Below are 21,870 nucleotides of genomic sequence, written 5' to 3' on the forward strand. Positions count from 1 at the left end.
ATCAAGAAAGGCCTACTTTTAATGGCATATCGGAAACGAAAAAAACATCTGAGTTAAAGTAATTAATGCTTTCTGTTAAATGGTTTGTTTCTTTCATTTTTTTCCATAATATTTGTGTTAATGTTTATATGTGAATGTATATGAAAAGCGTTCATTGTAATAATTACATTCTGTACTTATACTTGTATGTAGATAGCATTATATATATATGCCATTGATATTATAATAATGATGATAAAACTTATTTTTTTACTAAATAAAAGATGCTGGAAAAAAAGAAATTAGAGCATTCCAATACTTATACAAGCTATCACTTCCATGACTTAATTTCGCATTTAATATCCTGACGTAGAATTTGTCCTCTATGAAACATATCATTAAAGTTATCTGAAAAGCATGTATGAAATTATAAGCATTTTTTTTTAAACTAGTGTCCCTGAGAGAATGAGATTCTTTTAAATACAAGCTAATGTTTTTTTCAGTGATTTAGAGGAACTGATGTTGAGAATATAGTTGACTAGCATCTCTGAGGTTTCGTAGCGACTTTCATCGAATAGAGTAAAGAATTTATCTCTTATTGAGTATGTGTACCAATTTATTGGAAAACTGTTGCTCATCTTCTACATTTTTTTACAGAATTTAAAGTATAAATCATTAGCTGACATCATAGGTTAGCAATACTTGCCAGTTTCAATGGCTAGGTTATTGTTAAAAATTAAGATATTTATTAACGTTGTGTTTTGTTTTGTTTTGTTTCGTTTTTGTTTGTTTGTTTTTTGTTTTTGGTTTTTTTTTTTGTTTTTTTTTTTTTTTGTTTGTTTGCTTTTTGTTTTAATTTGCAGTTTTATTTGTCACAATTTTAGTAAAAAAATTCCTGATTCATTATTTTTATATGAGTTAACTGGTCTGAAGTTTGCCGGAATAGAAAGAGTAATCAAGGGAACCAAGGTTATAGCGGTAATCAAAAGAATGCAATCCAGGGACAAATACCAGACATGGAAAACAGACACACACAACAAAGAACATAGAGTAACTAAAATCATACATACAAAGTAACAAGGTAACAAAAGCAAATGAGCAACTTCGACTCCACTAAAAACTGGGAGCATCGACCACGTGCACCGGTAGGGTAAGCGTCCTCTGCTTTTCTAGAAACATCCGCCGAGTTGCTCATAAAAAGTCAAGTCAACATAAACCTGTTCCAGAAGCTTATTTGTTAGAGTTCTAGCGCGATACAAAAGTATGCGTAGTTTCGGCAAGCTCTGGCATAATGTATGACTTGTGATATGAACACTCCATCTGCAGGTGCTGAAGGGATGTAGAAGGTATTAAATTCTCTACCTTATTGATCAAAGAAAAAATTCAAAGTTTCGAAATTCAATTATTTGTTCAATTGTTCCACTGATTTCCACCATAATGAGAAAGTTTGTCATTTTAACTGTTCGTCTTCTTCAAATGCTGATCTTAGTAGTTCATTAACATATTCCTTAATTGGATATATGTTTCAATCTTTACTAGGCGATTATATCATTTGAACATAAGATTGAGGCATTGTGAAACGATGATGCAAGTTACAATTCTTTGTTTAGATTAGAGATCTTACCATGTACACTAAGTATAGGTTTCATCACTTTATTTTTTGTGCTTTGTTTTTGTTGTTGTTGTTGTGGTGGTGGTGGTGGTTGTTGTTTTTCAAAGGTGAAATAATGTAAGGGCCCTCAAAGGACATGAACATTTATAAACAATTACATGAATGAATATATTTCATTGCGGAAGCATAAGCATGTTATAGCAAACAAAAACAGCTATAAAATGACAAAAATAACAGCAGAGAACAATGTAAGTGGTGTATACTATAAAATAATGTTGACATTCCAAGCTCCTTTTAAATAACGACATAATTTCAAAATAATCATTTTGACATTAGCATTATCAATAACGTATACACATCAATAATTAAAAAAGCAAGATATAAAAACTTGATTTGTTCTTTTATAATATTTATGATATCCTATTGACATGAAAAGATACAATAAATTATATATTTAGTCATATTTGGCATTTGCTCAGTGTCTACGGTTAAATTAATTAATATAATCCATGTTTTGATCTGTAGTCAGGGGCTTAGCTGCCTATACGCAAATACGCAGTTGCGTACTTTCGGAAAAAGTAACAGAAATAAAACACACATTTTAAAGATGAAATAAAGGTTTTATGCAATGATTCACTGGGGGCCTCGAGCGACCCCCCCCCCCTCGCCGTAATTTTGCGTACAAATAAAACAGGCCTAGCTACGCCCCTGGTAGTATATACATATTACATTAAAAGTGTATAATTAGGAATTATACATTCAGTAAATACGTCTAATATCTCAACCACAAGTTTTAGTGTTGAGAACAAAAAATGCATTTGACACAATATTCAATTGTTAAATATCAATATTTTGTAAAAATATTTTTCAGTATCAGACATGTTCAATTTGGCCAATACTTCAGATATATCTGAAAAAGCTTATTTTTAGTCCTTTTTGTTCAAACTCTGCTCGATGAATTGTAAGAGTAATTAAGGGAACCAAGGTTCTAGCGGAAATCAAAAGAATGTAATCCAGGGACAAAGACCAGACAGGCAAATTTGATACACGACAAAGAACGTAAAGTAACTAAAAATTATACATACAAAGTTAACAAAAGTAAAGGAGCAACTCGGACTCTACTGAAAACTAGAATATGTACATGTAATAAGAGTTAATGTTATATCATGTCCGAGTTTAAGGAGTTTTAGGGCTTACATGTCTTCTACCTAGAGTTTAATATTTCGTTGCATTGAATTAAATATAATAATCATTTAGCACCTATTCTTTTATGGTGTTATATGATGTTATAAGGTATTAAATCTGTAAAATATAGAACAATTTGGCAAAAAATCAGTTATTATTCATAGTTATTGTCAGAATCAGGAATTATACATATTTCCATAGTGATTTAGTAATTATACATATTTACTGAATTTTCAGTAAATATTTTATAATATCTAAATATATACTTTTAGTGTAACATATATATTTAACTGATCAATGGCCAATAAATAAATATCCTACCTGTGTCTTAACAGCGATCGTACAGGTAGTCCTTCAACAGGAGACACCAGGTATGGTGCTATACAGATGTTAGTCCGTGATGACAAAGTGATTATATCTAGACTATAACATAATTGACTCCCCTAAGACATGGTTCAGATACAATATTATCCTTCTGTAGACTTTCGATAACAGCAAGAATCATTTATTCCCTCTACGATAAGACATTGCAATAAACTAAATAAATCAACAAGAGATTGGGATTCGTTATCAAAATTCAAAAGCGAACTAAAAAGGAAAGTAAGAACCAATATCCCCAAACACTATGCTTTTGGACCCAGACGACTTAATATTAATCTTACACAAATGAGAGGCGGAGCATCATTTCTTAACTATGACCTTCATAGAGTAAAAATTGTTGGTAATCCAACTTGCAGATGTGGATTCAAAGAAGAAACTCGATACCACTGTCCCCTTCGAGGTTATTTGTAGCAAAAGTTATGATTTTTGATAGATCTGGTCTGCCTTTTCATTTGGATGGAAAGCCAGTAGATTGTACTTTTAGATAAATTTATTTGGGAATCACTTGTATTCTTAATGGAAAATTCTCTTGTAAGAAGAGTGAGCAATATATGTTAGATAATGAAAATGTTTTGTTTTGTTTTTCGTTTTTCGTCTTTTGGTTTTTGGGGTTTTTTTGTTGTTTTTTTTTTTGGCTTTTTGTGATAAATCGGATACGAAAATTTTGAAATATTGTTTACAAGCTATTAAAAATCAAGTAATTATGCTGTTATGTCAGAACTTGAGATTTATCCAATGCACCTTAAAGTTATTTTATCAATGTTGAAATATCATAATAGATTAATCAAGCTTACATGATACGCTTGTAAGTTGGCAAGAACCTTGGAGTACCAAGAACCTTATCGTAGAAATGTGAATTCATGCCGGTACTCCATTATAGAACGTTTCCAACAAAAACTAGATATTAATACATGTAACTGTTTCGTTTATACAATACAATACTAGCTGGAATTATTCTATTCCATTATATTACAAAAGTAAATTTAAACAATACTACCTGGAATTATTGTATTGTAATTGCATTCTAAATATTGTATTCTATCCTAACCCTAGTACTTATTTTATCTTGCCTAACAAACTTCATCAGATGCTCATTTATTTATGTAATATTTTAAACTTGATAGGAGTGTGTTTTTTTTCACATTTCATCAGATCTAGAAATTCCGGTCAGGAAAATGGTGGTGATGTCGGCTGCTTTTTATCTTGTGTATGGCTGAGCTAGGTATTTCGTGCAAGCACACTGCGCTCTATTTGTGTATAATTATGCTTTGTTGTGTTTTTATTAAATATATAAGTCGTTTAAGAGATAAAATATGTCATATTTGTCTTGAAATCTATACATATTCTTTGGCTGATTTTATGTTTAGTTGTGCTCCTATGTAGGAGGAAATAACAGGTCGATAAGAACAATAGTTCCAACAGGTAGCGCTTTCTTCAAAACTTCCGCTACACCCAAACTGGTATTTGTTGCTCAAGATACACAAGCTTCCGGAGGTATTTATTTAAATTAATAAGCAATCGCACTGAAAAATATAAGAAGTCAATCGGCTTTCAAAACAGTCAAAATTCTGCTTTTAAAAGCTATTTTATATCCACTTCCCTCAATCTTAGACTGTACGATACATTACTATAGTATAAGTAATTTACTGTCATTCATTTGCATTGGTCACGGTGTCATTCTACATCTACATCTACATTGGTAATCCGTAAAGAGCCTGTCCGACTCATCACACGAATGGGGAAAAAACTAGTGAACGTCATCCAAAAAGGTGCTTTACAATATTTACATGTGAAAGGTGAAGTGCAGATAAAAACATGGCTAGCTCTCTACGGATTCTGAACATAGGATATGAGGCTGGTCTTAAATGCCTCATAGTCCTCCTGGTCGATCAGTTGTGCTGGTAAGGCATTCCAGTCTATGAGTGTTCGAACAAAGAAGCTGTTTTTTCTCTGCTCACTAGTAGAGCCTATTCTAATGAAACGCCTTTGGTGAAACTGTCTGGTCGTTCTAGTTGGTTGTTGAATGTAATCCGGTATCGGTATTTCTACTATTTGATGTACGATTTTGTAAAATAGTAGTAGACGTGATGTTCTTCGTCTATTCTGAAGTGTTGGTAATTTCAGGTCTTCTAGGAGTGTTGTTACTGTCCCTGGATCTCGTGAATATTGATGGCCGATGAATCTGGCTGCTCGTTGTTGTATCATCTCCAGCTGATAGATGTGCTTCTGGAGGAAAGGATCCCATACACTACTGCTATATTCAAGGGTTGGTCTTACTAGGCTTATGTAGGCTTGTCTTTGGATAGATGTTGGACAGCTTCCTAGGTTTCTTCGTAGGAACTCAAGTGTCTTATTTGCCTTCGCTACGATGTTACTTATGTGGGTATCCCAAGATAATGTACTTGTAAATTCTACTCCTAGGTATGGATTACGGTGTACTGTCTCAAGTATGTGTCCTTCCATATTGTAGTCATATATGATTGGTTGCCTTCCTGTTGTTATTCGAAGGACATAACATTTTGATGGATTAAATATCATCTGCCAGGTCTTAGTCCATCGACCATGGTGGTGAGGTCCTGTTGTAACTGATGACAGTGATTCATTGATGACACTGCTAGGTATAATAGGCTGTCATCTGCGAATAGTCTTAATGGCGACTTGATGTTATTGCCGATGTCGTTGATGTAGATAAGAAACATCAGTGGGCCTAAGACTGTTCCTTGTGGCACTCCAGATTTTACGGGACATGATGTTGATTCCTCCTCGTCCACAAGTACTTTTTGATCACGAGTAGTAAGCCAAGACTTAAGCCATCCGTGAATATCTCCTCTTACTCCATAGTGGTCCAATTTATGTAATAGTCTTCTATGAGGTACTGTATCAAAAGCCTTGCTGAAGTCTAATATTAGCAGATCTACTTGTTGTTTGTTATCCAGATGCTTGCTGATTTCTTCAACAGTGATGATAAGCTGTGTTTCACAAGATCTGTTTTTCCTGAATCCGTGCTGGAAGTCTGACAAGATGTTATTTTGCTCTAGATGGTTCATGACATGTCTGAATAGTATATGCTCCATGATCTTGCACGGTACGGATGTCAAGGATACTGGTCTATAATTTACGGGTTTTGATCTATCGCCCTTTTTAAATAGTGCTGTTATATTTGCTGTTTTCCAGTCATGTGGTACTTGTTGTTGTTCTAATGATTTTTCAGAAATGGTCTTTAGATATGGAGCAATTTCATCTGATGTTTCCTTCAAGAATCTACATGATATGTTGTCGGGTCCACTGGCTTTGTTGATGTTGAGCTGTTTTAATAGTTTTGCGATGCCTGTCTCGTTTAGTATAAGGTTGTCAATAGAGTTGTAATTACTGGGTTCTGTTTGTGGGAATGTTTCCATATTCTCGTTGGTAAATACCGATTGAAATTGGTGGTTTAAGGCCTCAGCCTTGGACTTGCTGTCCTCCTTGATGCTGCCTTCTATGTTCAGTGTTGCTACTCCACTGCTTTCCTGTTTCTTTGACTTGAAGTATCGCCAAAATCTTTTAAGTTTCGATCGTATACTTGGTATATCACCTTTTGAGTATATGTATGTCTTTCTTGTCTTTTTCTTCACAACCTTTGCCTTTGTTTTGACATTTACAAGGACTATGTCGTGGTCGCTAATCCCGCTTTCTACAGTGATGGTGTTTATAAGGTTGTTATTTGTTGTGTAAACTAAGTCAAGTACATTGTTTCCTCTTGTAGGTGTTCGATTACATTGTTCCAGTTCATGTTCTTGCATTATATTTATTGCCATTTCATTGATCTCTTTTGTGTACTGGTTTGGTGTTCTGATGGTATTATTCTCCCATTGTATGTCTGGTAGGTTGAAATCACCAGTAAGTATTAAATTTGGTAAGTCATGGTTATGTGTTAATCTTCCCAGTGATTGATCAAGTTCTTTTAAGGCATTTACATCATTATTTGGTTGTCTATAGTAACATCCTGTATAGAGTGGTTTATTCCCTTTTATCTAAATCTTGTTCCAAGATATCTCGCAATTTGTATCAAGGGTTGCCTCTCCAGATGAAATGAGGTCCTTCCTTACCGCATTTATTATTCACCCTCCTTCATGACCTGGTTGAAAAGTCCTGTCCTTGCGGTATATATCATAATATTCAGGGTCTAATATTTTTGCGCTCGGTATGTTTTTGTCAAGATGTGTTTCAGTTGCATGTATGATATGCGGTCTATATTGATCTACGATTGAAGTGAATTGTTGCCTTTTTTGCAAGCTTCTTAAACTTCGACAGTTAATGCTAAGGATACAGATGCCATCATTTTGCTGTTTTGGATTATTACATACCCCACATGGGTGTTTTATCGGGCCTGGATTTGTTTGTATATCTCCTGATGTAATCAGTAGCATGAATACCAAATATGATGATGGACGCTTGCATTTCAAAGTTGTATTGTGAGCTTTAATAGTTTGTGCATGAAAGATGGATCTACACTCACTCCAATTTGCTATACTGATAGTTAAGTTTGCATTTGTGTCTATAGTACATGTCCTTTTATGCATTGGTGGGCATAGGAATGTTAAAGCAATCAAGCATAGGCATATGGTAAGTATCTGCATGATTGTTTTCATGGTGTTCCTATATATATTTATCAGTATCATTTTCATAATGTCTGTTTTGTGTAATATGCTCACTGACATCAATTGTTTTAGAATTCGTTGTTTGATCTTTATACTCACTGGTCTGTTGGTTGAGTAAATGGTAAATGGTGCAGTTTAGTGTGGAGAAACCCACACTGACTGCAATTATTAGACTTAACATTTCTTACTGTAATATTATCTTATACTCCTCACATTCTTATTTATTTCCCTGTGTATTGTGTTTTGTTCACTAAAAACTTGATTATGCATGTTACTAGTCAAAAGAAAGAAAAGAGGCCTTTAGAAAGTAGTGGTACTGTACTGTAATGCATTTTATATCTTAAATTTTTATATAGGGAGAGTTTTTTATGATGTCATCTTTCGCGAAATTCGTCAGTCCTGTTGGTTTAGACTGTTAAAGAATGGGTTTGTACAGTGCTTTTCTCACAACTGATGGTCTGAGGCCTGGCGGTAAAAATAGCCGTTATGACTCAGGGTGCTTATGTTGGTTTGATTTTTTTGTTTGGTACTTAGACATTGACTGGTTTGCCTAATTCCATTTCCTGTTTAACATGGGGTACCAGATATTTGACAACATGCTAATGTGACCTATTCAACACTATAACGACACTGTTCCTGGCAACTGGCCAGCTAAGCAAGAAGCAAATAATGATTCTGAATCTGGTCGATGATGTTAGCGTGACTGAATTTTCATATGTTCAGACTAATGATACAACTCCTATAAAAGAAATGATGATGGGGAAGTAGCTGTGGAATATAGCTCTTAATATTTTTGTGATTTTAACGTTAGATTGCAAAATCAGAAAAAAAGAAAAATATCAAGTGCTACGATTTTGCAGCTAATGGGGAAATGGACAGTGGTAATGAGTTTGACTTTGAGCCGACTGAAGTAGATTATAAAATATGCTGCTGAAGAATGTATATGATTAAATAAAATTATTGATATTCAGCATCCATAAAGAAATTTGTTCTGTTAACATTAAATTAACCGATAAGGGTGGGACTGGCTATATACATGTATCTATGGGATTGACTGATCAATCTAGCCAGTCTGTCCCATGACTAACAGGGCAAAATAAGTTTTTGCAGACTCTGTTACCTGTGATTTTGGTTGACAAAAATTTCTTAAAGCTGCATTAGCTGTCAAATTTGTAAATTTTTTTTCTGTTGAAATATACCTTAACTTTGAATTATTTCTACTGATTTGTACTTTTCCTGTATAGTTGCATTTGATATCCACACATAAAATGCATTAAATACATGAAATAGGTATCTGTATATTTATTGTCTGACAAGACAAAAAATCGACCTAGGTAACTTCGTATGCATGTGACTTCTGGTGACCTTAATCCGCACATGTGCTGTAAGGATCACTTATTTAGTAACAAATCTGATTGCAGCGAAAGTGGTTATTCAATGGCAAGGAAGACCGACAGATTCAAGCCTAATAAGAAAAAAGTTCGAAAATAACGCAAGGATCCTTTTGAAATTTACGTATTGTGATATAATGTGCTCAAATATGGTCATTATTCATTTGAAAACTAATTAAGAAGTAGATGAAATGAAATGGAAACATAACACATGCTTACCTGTGTATCCATTATCGTTATTTTTTTACCAAGGTTAAAGTATTTTTAACACACGTGTATGTCCTGTCGCAATCTTCGTTAGTAATGGCGAAAAATAATTAGATCAGAGTTATCGATCTTCTCTGATTAAAGAAACGTTATTTGCATAATATTCTGTAGGTATCGACATTAATTGCTTCAATTGTATTACTACAAACTTATTTCATTGAATCAGCAAAATTGAGTAGAATCAAAACTGTACTTATTTGACAGCTAATGCAGCTTTAAAGTGGCATAGGACTTGGAATCATCATAACTTTTTAATTTTTTTTTTTTAAAGATACATGTAATTGAAAAATTTTATAGATCTCGAAACTACAAATAAAACTCTTTTTATCCATGGAATTTTTAACAGATATACATGTATCATGGTAGGGAGGGGTATAATGTATTTGCGAAAATATCAGTCAAGGGTAGAAAATTTTCTTGAGCCATAGCCATAGTTAAGGTGTACATTTAAATGTAATTATTACGGTATGTAAATATTCAGTAATAAGATTAAAAGTATATGAATATAAAATTATAAAACAAAGTAAAAAGACTCTAATGGACAGATTATGGAAGATGGAGATACATGTAATATATGTACTTCTGTCAGAAGATACAAACTAGTTTGGTGCTGGAGAAATCTTAGTGCTGTTTAAAGTTGGTCATGTACATATTCTATTAAGCTTGTTTGATTGATATAATGTTCTCATTGTGAAATGCATGAACAACATGTACATGTTCCTCCAAATTGATATTAGCTTACAATGAATTATTCAGCTGACATTTTTCATCCTGGTGTTGTCTTTTTGATATGCAATGTATCCACCATATCCATTCTTACTATATTTGCTAGCAGACGCAGATTTCAACTTTTGAAAAAGTTTTATAACCTGAATTTCACCCAAATGTCATGAATTTATGTTTTGACATTTAAATTTTAGAAATAACAACTGTTGGACTTCTTTAGCAAAACTTGGTCTCATGGGCAACTCCTCCTAAATGACTTGCAGGATTGTTATGAAACTTAATGAGGTGTCAAATTACCATATTCAGGATATGCATATTGTCAGGAATTTATCTTTTAACAAAAATTGCAGAAATGATGACCTTTGCAGGGATTGAATTTCAGCATTTTTTCCACTAGCTAAATTTAGCAAGTACTGAAAATTTACACTTGCTAAATTTAAGTTTTTTTGGTTATTTCTGGACTATACCTATATGACATGCAGAATTCCACTAGCAAATTTTAGCGAGTGGAAATAATTTCTACTAGCAAAACTGAATTTGAACTTTTATTGAGCAAGTACATGTATTTCCTTTTAATTCGATCCATGTGTTGGAACTGACATGTGGGCATTTTTGAACAAAACCTGGTCTGATGTGGTGCCCACCAATCCTCCTTTATGACTTGAAGGATTGTTATGAAACTCAATTGAGTGTTTAATTACCTTATGGAGATGCGCATGTTGTCAGGAAGTGTGTTCTCAACAAAATAAAACAGTGTTCTAAAAGTGCTTAGTCTATCCGCCATAACAAATTGTGTCCAATATGAATCGTATATCCACAAAGGTCCCCAATTGTACAGGTTTAACAGGCTGTGGGGGTATTAGGCCCCTTAGGAGCAATGTCTAGTTCTAATTTAAAGAACTAATAATTTTCTTAAGGGGAAAAAATGGCATGAAGGATTGATTTTCTTTTTAATAATAAATACTTGTTTATGTCTTTTTAGTTACATTGTAAGTGTATTTTATGTGCATGCATTTCCTGTTTCCTTTCTTCTTTCTTTTCAAGTACATGATGTATATTACATGTACTTCCCTGTTTCTATTCTCTTCTATAATGATAAAGTGTTCTCCGGTTTCCCTTTTTTCTATAATTACTGCACAATTAAGTTTCCTTAATGCTTGTACCATTTTTGTATAAGCTTTGCAGAAGCTGGCTACTGGTAGTCAATGCTACTGAAAAAGATATTCTGCCATAACTTGATACAGAAAAGAGATGCAAATGTACATGTACATATACATGTACGTGTATGGTCAATGCATGTCCCAAATGTTCTTTTTTGCAATGTGGGGTCTAGATTGAAAATCATAAAATTTTCTTGAAAATTAGGTGTCAAATAAGCAGATAGCGCATATTGTAAGATGTAAGCTGGATCTTTGTAGCTTTTTGATCATCCCATATAGGCATTTCATTTACAATGTAGGAGACTTGTTATGCAGCCACTTCAAAAGAATGATATTGAGGCTATTGGTTATTATTTAAAGCTGAAGTTCTCCTACACTATTAATGATGTACAATGTAAAATGTACATTTTGTTTAGGTGACAGATGATTTCAATCTATTTTTGGAGACTTGGGTCAAATAGTCACCTTTGAATTACCAGTATGTTGTCAGTGTATTATACTAGTTGTTGGCCTGTTGGATATTATTGTTAATACAGATGTTACTACTCTTCTGTATGATCAAATGTGTTACAGAACACTGAGATATCCATTGGATTTACACACTTATTCAGTAAAAATGTCAGTTTACTAAGAAGAGTTGTTTTTTTATTTGTTAAAAAAAGATGACTAACTACAAAACTACTCAACTACAAAAAAGATTTTGTTAGCACACATTTCAAATTTTGATTAAATGCTAAGCATTTATTTTCAGGAATAAATTTTATACTGTATATTTTAATTTGATCTTTAACATAAATGTAAATACAATGTACACTCATGGTGTTTAACAAAGAATTTGTGGGCAGATCATTTGTTTTGGATTACATTTGAATGTTGTTAGGTGGAATATATAATCTATGCTAGCTTGTCAAAATCCATCTTTTTTTTTATCTAGCTTATTGTATGTAATAAAATAGTTCTCATGTTAATGGACAGTGAAACGCCTATATTGAGTCATCTTTCAGATCCATTGAAGCATGGAACATATTATGTTACTTGATGTAATGTGTTCTGGGCATTGTAAACATACATGTACATGTATATCATTGTCAATCAGTTAAGGTAGGTAATCTTTGTCATCTATTAACTCTGATGAATTTATCAAGTGATTGTGAACCTTTTCACGATTCTTCATTTTTATTCACCAAAAATGTAGTTTATGTTCATGATAAGGTCAAAGTTGAAAATGTGTAATAGCTCTGAAAAGACACTTATTCCTACTAAAATAACCTGTCCTAAAATAAGCAAAAAATAGGACACTGTCCAGTCTATACATGTAACTTGTTGATGGTCTGATGGTTAAAAATAGATAAATAAACATAAGACAACCAATCCTGTATAGTATTTTAATTTCAAGATGTAGAATGTTTGTTTTTTTTTTCCAATTTTTTTTTTGTGTTCTTTATAGTAAACTGGTGTATTAAGCAGATTTAACATGTTTTAGACTGTTTTTCGAGTCGTGAGGGGTCAAAGGGGCCATGCCCAAAAAATATTTTTGGAGGGATTCCTTATGAAAATCCATGCTTGCCTTATTCAATCAGATTTCAGATATAAAGTGGTGGATCTAGATATTTTGGACAGGAAGGAGTCCACTCCAGTGATTTTCAGAATTTTTCTATATAATCAACTAAACTTTAAATTAACGGGATCCCAAATCTCTCTCAATATAGGGCCCTCTTTTTTGGCCTTACAGTTACTTCTCAGTGGTAGTTAAACTTAAATGCTAACTTTTGTACATGTATGATGTAACAGTCTTTAACATAAATATAAGACATACATATGTAAGTAGTTTTTTTTTACATGTTGTGCATATACATTTTTGTACAAATATACATGTTATAGTAATAAAGAAATTATAGTCCAGTGTATGCTTGTACATGTACATTGCACCTTACTATATTTTTTACTTTTATACATATATATTTTCTTTTCCTGGTTTCATATTTATAAGCTTTTCTTTTGGCATAATATTGGTTGTTGTGGAATAAAAAAAATCATCTGAAAAGTACACAATGTACTTGTTTAGTTTTTGTGTTTGGAAGTTGCCAAATATTCTTGTGGTTGTTGCTATGGATATGTACTGATTGTTAATATTTACTGTAAAAGGCAGTACATATCTAAAATTCTAGAGTGCATGTGCTGTATAAATTTACATGGTACATATTGAAGTACAGTAGCCTTCAGCATAACAGTTATATATGTCGTAGATTAAAATTACAAATTGTACATGCACAATGTACATTTTGTATACCACTTTCCTCCAGTTATAGTCATTGCAATGGTATGTTTTTAAGCAAAGTAATGCTATTTGTATGCATGTACTAATTACAACTCCTACTAATTCCATTGATATAAGTATAAATCGTTTTCCAGCAGTTCAACACAATATTTATTTTTTTGGTCCTCTTTTGTGAAGGCTAAATATGCAGTTGATTGATAACGTTGAAATTTCTCTGCCTTGAACACATTAATTGATAAAAAGATGGAGTAAACCTAATGCTGTACTAACTGCATTGATTTTAGGCACTTGACTTTTCTCTCAGTTTTGGTGTTGTATTGATTTTTTTTTCATTAGAACTCAGTTTTAAGTGATTACGTTTGATTTCGTAGTATATCAGATTCCTTCCTTCTCTGGTTATTCTATTTATTTTCAGTAGGTAGCATTTTTTTGTTTCTTTGTATATTTCAATTAAAAGTTTCACTGATCCAACTGCAAACTTCTTAATTTTTTGTGTGCATTAAAACATTGCCAAAAATTAACAAAGTGATCGGTCCTGTATGTATATGTATAGTGAAGTTAGATGTTAAGTGAATGTTCATGTACAATGTACATTTGTATTATCAGATTGTTGTGGTTAGAAAAACTTTTATGATATTACAATGTACATTTGGTGAGGGCATCAAGCCAAAGTACTTTAACCCGGCTGTATTTTATTGTGTCTTTCCCGAAGTCAGGAATTTCAGGGTTTTTATTGTTTTATTTTCACTTTGGTTTAGTGTTGCTGCAGTATACAGCTGTGTACAATGTTGTTTTGTGGCCAGCTTGTGAGCTGCTGCCTGCCCTATGTTGTAAGAGTTTTCCTCATCATTCATTGAAGACCCAAGGGTGGCCTTGAGCTGACAATTTTCATCCGTGTGGGGTTGTTGTCTCTTTGGCATATTCACCATATCTATTCTCATTATGTTTCTGTTGAATCTTTTACATTTTTATGAATCAAATTCATAATGCTTCATAAAATACAAATTTCATTTAATTAACGTCCAGAAGATTTTAACACAGTATAAGACTGCAAAAAATTGTGGTTGTATAATGGTATCGTGATGGCGCCATCATTGTCATCGCTCTTAGACACCTCATGTCCGGTCAACAACTTGAGTATAAGTGTTCAAATCTTTATGATATTGTACTACAAGGTGTTATATCACCAAAGGAAGGCTGTGATTAATTTTTAGGTTTTAAAACTCAAACTAATAAGGAATCAGTGGTCAGAAACAAGCAATTTGTGATGTACCAATAATGACTTGAGTGAAAGTGGATGGATCTCTTTTCATAAAAATCAAAGGCGCCATACCCATTAAAGCTTGTGCATATTGTGATCAAATTCTTTTTCCTGTGTTGTCAAATATCTAATTGCAATCAAGCTTGAATGGTGTATTTATACTTGCCCCAACTGCTAAGGGTTCAACCTTTTCAGTCATATCAAGTTGTGGCCTGCAAAGCATTTAATTTCTGTTTATTATGATAATTTGCACTAGTACATGTGTGTATGACAAAGCATTATACATGTACATTATAGTATACAAGTACATAATTCCATTTTCACTAGTACATGTGTGTGTGTATGATAAAGCATCATACATGTACAAGTACATACTTCAATTTGCACTAGTACATGTGTGTGTACATACATGTACTTGTTTCCAAGAACACTTCCTCTAACTACATGTACTTAAAAAATTTTTGTTGTTATATGTACGTTTCTTCACTCTATTTATAGCTTTTAATTCAAACCATTTATTTACACAAATTGTTTTCTTCTTAGAATCAAAATTGTCAACTTGGTAGACAGTTGGTAGTATTATGTGTATTACATTATAGTCTGTTTATTACCCAGAAAGTCTAGAATTCTGAAATCTTGGTGGTGATGTCAATCAGAACAGAAAATCCAGGTTATAGGCTAGACCATAGTTGAGACATTTTATAATGACCGTGCATATGTAATGTACCAAAAGTCTAATACTCTAAATATAGAAGGGTAAAGGTCATACAGTATTTAATCCTGCTTTGATTGTCTTATTGATTCCTGGGACATTTTCATTATTATTGACATTCTAGATTGGTTATCAATTCTTATTGACATTCCAGATTGGTTATCAATTTTGATATCAGAACAATTAGAATTGACAAGAACCTTAATAAACTAAGTCTGTTATGTTTTTGTGGAGTATTTGATTTGCCTGCAGAATCTGGCTGTTATCTATGAAGTTATCAGAATCTCCTGGTAAATATACCATTCTAGATTTGGAATATTTCCAGGTATATTTATCTCAGTAGGTCATGTACATGCAGCACATTAATCAGTGGGAAGTGTCAATGTCTTGTTAATTTTTTTGTTTTGTTATTTTTAAAGCATAGATCTGATAAATTATTTTTGAAGTGTTTAAGCAATATTATTCTCTGTTTTGTACAACTACAAAAATGGACTTAGTTATGGTCAATATTTGCTTTTTTGTATTTTGAATGGGTGTAGGGTGTGTCAGTCTGGCCTCAATTTCCATATTTAAATATTACATGATTGAAATGTCCCATTATTTTTGTTGACAAGTCAAGCCCGTTTGGGATTCTACAAACATGATTTAAAAGGAATTTGATATTCAGTAAATATAATAGGAAATATTTCTCACTAGGGCATGAATATTGTACAATAAGTATGAATCAGTGAACTTTAATAGACTCCTACACGATAAATATCTTAAGTTATGATTTAAAGTACACAGAATATTTCAATTGGTAAAACTTTCAGTGATTTGGTAGTGGTGAACCTCAAGGGTTAGAAAAGGTACATGTACAATTTGTATATATGGGTAAGCCTGGGTCCAGTTGTTCAAAAATTATTTGATATTCTCTTGTGGATAACTTGTACTTATCCAGTAGATATCTTATGTCCAGCTGATAAATCTTTTGGGCAACCAGCTTGTATTCTATGCCTAAACTCTATTTATACATGTACATGTAGTTGATCATATTTTATTATATTTCTGACATTTTCAGTGTTTATGAATTTTTGTTAGTATTTTTGTTTTCAAGCTTATGAACTACATGTACCTATACATACTGATTTTTATGTGAAGTTGTCATGTTTTTATAGGACTGCAAAAAATTGTGGTCATGGTATGGTATGGTGCTGTAGACGTCATCAGCATTGTTGTATATCTGTAGACACTTGGTTTTCTTGCATTAACTTGAGAATAACTTTTAGTCTTTTGACCTTTATTCCATTTTATATCAAGGTTCCAAACCAAAAAAGGAAAGTTGGTATAGATTTTGGAGGGTATTGCCCAATAGTTTCAGAATTAGGGACCAAAAAGGTCCATTATACAGAATTTAAAAGCATTTTTGGTTGATTTTTGGAGGCTATGGCTTGAACATTTTGAAAAGTTGGGGACAGAAATGTGCTGATGTCCAGACAAAACTTGACTATTAGTGATTGGATTACTTTGAAATTGTATTACAAGGTTCCATACCACCAAAGGAAGACTGGGACTGCTTTTGTGGGTTAAGACTGGAACATAGTTTAAAATTAAGGAATTAAGGGTCAAATAGGGGCCAGAAACAAGCATGTTATTAAACAGATTCAGCTAGATACTTGGTCTGTTAGATCTGAAACAATGACATATCTTACTGTTGTTACTGTTGCTAATGATAGACTTGTGTGCAGTATGAGTATGTCATGTAATTTCCATTTTTCATACAATGGCCCATTTGTTTCTAATTATACATATACATATATATTGAATATTTTGTCTTAGTTAAGTAAGTCTTAACCTCTGGAGTTAACAAACTGTGAAGTGTGATGTTGGTTTGGATTGTCTGCTGCCTGTATACCCTGAAGAAGTCAGATTTTTAATTCCTTATCTTGGGTATATTATAGATATTGTTTTGAGATTATCTTAATATGGTTATCCATATGTGTGTTTATTTACTGTTGATAAACCCTGAGAAGTATTATATGTTTTTTTTATATTAAAATTTTTTTTTTTTTTCAAATAACTTGGGCCCTGCCAATCACATTATATGGTGGACACCCTATAGTAATCAATCTGTCTGTCTGTCCGTAACAAGTCATTTGTTGTCTTTTGGTGTAGGCTTTTGGTATTTAGCATGAGAGTAGATCAGCTTAAATTTTTTGCGTAATTTTGATTCTCCAAAATATTTATAATTCACTAAATAAAAGCTACAACATGGTTCTTAGAGATGGTTTCCATTTGTTATTTTGTTCATAGTGTTATATCTTCATGTTGATGTGTTTAAGCCATAACCAGATACATACATGTCAAATCTGTATTTTCTTCATGCACTTCTACGATTGTTCTCACACATATACAATGTAAATGTATCCATTTTGGTACTTAGAGAACAAAAATGACAAATAATTCATGATTTTAAGGATAATCGAAATATAGACAGAAGCATCACCAAATAAATGTATACATGTATATAGTAATATTACACATGGTATAACATTCTTCTTTTTCATTGGTTATCATGATCATGTGATTCAAAGGCTATTCAATGTACCTGAAGCATTGTTTCTATTTTTATATTATTGATGCTGTGTTTCTATTTATACGTGTATTGACACTATACTTCTAAATTTAGATCAGTAATAACTCTGGCTAATCATGGAGGAAGCGCCGCAGACAAAGCAAACACTAAAAAAATGCATTATCTACATATGTAATATTTTAAGTAAGGACTTTCACTCAGTCAATAGTTATATATGGACCTGTTAGATTTTATTGACCTCGGACTTCATCCTCGGTCTGTATAATCCAAACAGGTCCATATATAACGTATTGACTTCATAAAGTCCATAATTGATAAATGCACACAGAGGTTACATCTACTTGTATGTTACTATTTACTGATGACAGAGTGGTGCATGAACAAGGAAGTGATATTTACCTATTAAAGAGGTGCATGTAACCCTACTCTTCACTTACAGTGTACTTGATACATGTATGTATGTCCACACATTTTTTGGTATGTTTTTAAATCATTCACATTGTATTCCATTTTATTTTGGCATGATTTATCGTATGACACATACATGTATCAAATATGTACATCTTAGTTCATTCAGAAATGTCTAAACATTAAAATATACTGTTAGTATGTCATTCCTATATATTATTATTATTCTTTATTTACAGGTGACAGAAGACTATAGAAAAAGAAACAATGGGTTGCTGTGCTTCAATGGCTAGGGCCTTCCTGATATTTTTTAACTTTATTTTTTGGGTAAGTGTGTATTAAGAGTTTGAGATTTTTCAATCTGACACCTTATCTGTACCTCGTTTGCTCAACTTTTAAACTCTTCTATTCTTTTGTTCTTTATATGAAGGGTAGGTAGACATGCATCGAAGAAAATTTTATGGATGCTTGGGTTTAATGAGAGATAACCCTATTGACAGGTTCTACAAATAATTTAAAAGCTGATAACTATATTTACTGTACAACATCATTAAAATACTCTTATCTCATTAGAAAAACAGCTTTACAAATGATGTTTCATTAGTCAATGAAACCCATCTTTGAGCTATTTTCATGTACATGTATATATGCCACACCCACAATTTGGACTACTATATATTGTCTATATTCTTTGTGTATCTAAAATAAAAATTAAATAAATTCAGAAAGAAACATACATATATGAAATGTAATTACAATATTTATCCTTGAAAGTGTGCTAGGGACACACTTTTACAAGCTGATTAAACAGAAAATGAAACATTCAATTCTTGAGTTAATGTACAAATGTAACTCCGGATTAACAACTTGATTGGATTTTATAAATTTCATTTGATAGTTATGCATCATAAGACTTTGTGATTAATATTGCAGAATGATTCCAAAGGGAAGTAATTTACTTTTTACTGGTTTAGTATGTTATCATTTCAGTTTTGCTAAGTCCCAAATTGTAGCATAATTGAGATACAGTACTTAAAGAGAAAATATTTTATTTGGGGAACAAACATGTATTTATAAATTGAGCTGAAATAGGTACATTTATGTGTTAGTGGGTTTTTTTTTTCAGTGCTTAGTCAAAACAGAGTTATAGCTAAATTTCAACAGAAGATGCTTTGAATGTTAAATATTAATTCACATTCTGAATTGTGAATACACTGGCTACTTTTTCTCTGTTGAGTCCTTGTATATTTCTTGCCACCGAAACATTTTAATATTAAGGAATGAAGGCAAGGAAACAAATAGTTTTTTTATCATTATTTAACTTTGTTACTTTTAAAAGTACATCAGAGTGTATTGATTGGTTGTCTATGATATTGTACCTCACGGTTTCATACCACAAAAGGGAGTTTTAAACTGATTAAGGGATTTATGGCCCTTCTCATTAAAAATTAAGGGCCAAATTTTAGCATATTCTTAAATGTTTTGTAAAATTGCTTTGTTAATGTGCAATTGTAATTCTTAGACTATTATTTGTATTGTTGGAAATTTTGTAGGCACAAAGACAGATAATTGATTGTGCTTACATGTACATGTACTTTTATATGTAAATCTGTTCATTTCAAGATACAATCCTTAAATCAAAGCACATTTATTAATTGTTTTGATTTATAGCTGTGTGGAGCAGCTCTGTTAGGAATAGGGATCTGGTTTTTGGTGGATGAAGATATTAGCAGTAGGATAGAGATAGTTACCATTGACAGCGGGGACCAATACTTCAAGTATGCTGCTTACCTCTTCATTGGATTTGGAGCATTTGTCTTCATTGTAGGATTTGCTGGAATGTGTGGAGCTATCAGGGCTAGCAAATGTCTTCTTGGATTTGTAAGTACAAAACATATTTTGATGAAATAAACTCTTGAACATAGAGTGGTGCATAAATTTCATATTAATGAAACATTGTTTTATAGTGAGATAAAAAAAAAAAAAAAAAACTTTCAAATTTACTTTCAAGAGTGAAAAGTCTTGAAGTTTTTCCAAAAGGTCCATTAAAAGAAAGTGAAAGAGTCTAAATAAGAGTAAATATAATTAGCATGGTAGGTTCAGTACCTAAGTAAATCAAGTTACAGTTATCCTGCATTAAAAATTGAGGGTCTGGACCAGGGACCAGTGCTTACTTAAAAAAGAAAAGCAAAAATGCTTCCAAAGTTTCGGAAAACTACTAGTAGGTAAAAAAAGGCACTGCGATCAAGGAGTTATTGTGGTTAATATGCTCAATACTTAATATTCTAATATACATGTACTTGTATGCATCTCATTTTTTTTTTATTTAGAAGGGTTTTTCCTTTTATTGTTACTGAAAATTTACAAAGAAATAACTACATGTACTTTTAGAATTATAAGTGCTTGTAAATTGTGTGTTATTATGTCACAGAAGTCAACATCAGATTGTAATTTCTTTTTTAAACTTGTTTTATGTGGATTTTTATAATTAATTTACGAAATAAAAAAATAGCTTTATTTCATAAAGGAAGTAGAATGTTTTAGTATTGTGTTTATATTTAACATGTTTATTGTTTATCAACTAACTATACGTTGGAAATCAACAGCTGTTTAGGCTTTCCAACAATGTTTACTACTATGTGTATTGACAGCATCTCTTAACCATTACTGCTCTTGTACTACTAAATGGTACTGAATCTTTATTACATGTTCCAATTATGCACCTCCTATTTTAGTTTTTAAACAGAACCAATTTTGGGGTTTCACATAGCAAAACATGGACTTTAAAAGTTCATCATTTTTTGATATGGGGACATTGGGGGCATTTCTTGTCCATTACTCCTCCTATACCACCGAATGGAATTGAATGTAATTTTCAAAGAATTTTCATTACATGTTCCCAATGTGCAAATTTTGATCTGAATAAATTTAGGGGTTTCACTTAGCAAAACACTGACTTTGTCATTTTATGATATGGGGACATGGGGGGGCATCTCTTATCCATTTTACCTTCTGTACTACTTGCTTGCTCACAGGTTTTTTACTGGTTCTGTCTTAACATGAATGTTTATAGCATGCACTTAAATGGTGTCAGTTTAGTATTCAGGTACATACAGATCATTTATTTTAAAACAGTACCAATTGACTTTGTAGGTTGCCTGGAACTATTTTCTCATGTAGTGAATGGAAATGCCTTATAAATCATGTTGTTTAAATAGCTTCCTGTTTATATAACTGTTGTGTCTGTATCAATTTTTGACTTTGAATTCTCTTAAAAAAAATTCTTTTTTTGACT

At 32.2% G+C, this 21,870-nt stretch overlaps 1 protein-coding gene across 4 annotated transcripts in view; it reads left to right on the forward strand.

The window, feature by feature from the left end:
* The first annotated feature begins 4,602 nt into the window (after positions 1–4,602).
* Positions 4,603–21,870, forward strand: part of LOC148609121 (CD82 antigen-like) — a 29,598-nt gene continuing 12,330 nt past the window's right edge. Inside the window, exons 1-3 of one of the 4 annotated variants that reach the window (XM_088541838.1) lie at positions 4,603–4,651; positions 18,815–18,902; positions 20,247–20,456. In XM_088541838.1, the coding sequence (XP_088397964.1) occupies positions 18,843–18,902; positions 20,247–20,456 (270 nt within the window). In that variant the 5' untranslated portion in view covers positions 4,603–4,651; positions 18,815–18,842. Of the gene's footprint in view, positions 4,652–12,338; positions 12,443–16,344; positions 16,441–18,603; positions 18,645–18,814; positions 18,903–20,246; positions 20,457–21,870 lie in introns of those variants that run through there. The other 3 variants (XM_088541839.1, XM_088541840.1, XM_088541841.1) reach the window with 3 other exon arrangements.

Source organism: Perna viridis, chromosome 8 (genome assembly GCF_037379345.1).
Source record: "Perna viridis isolate PV_CMFRI_1.1 ecotype Kerala chromosome 8, ASM3737934v1, whole genome shotgun sequence".
Lineage (NCBI taxonomy): Eukaryota > Metazoa > Mollusca > Bivalvia > Mytilida > Mytilidae > Perna > Perna viridis.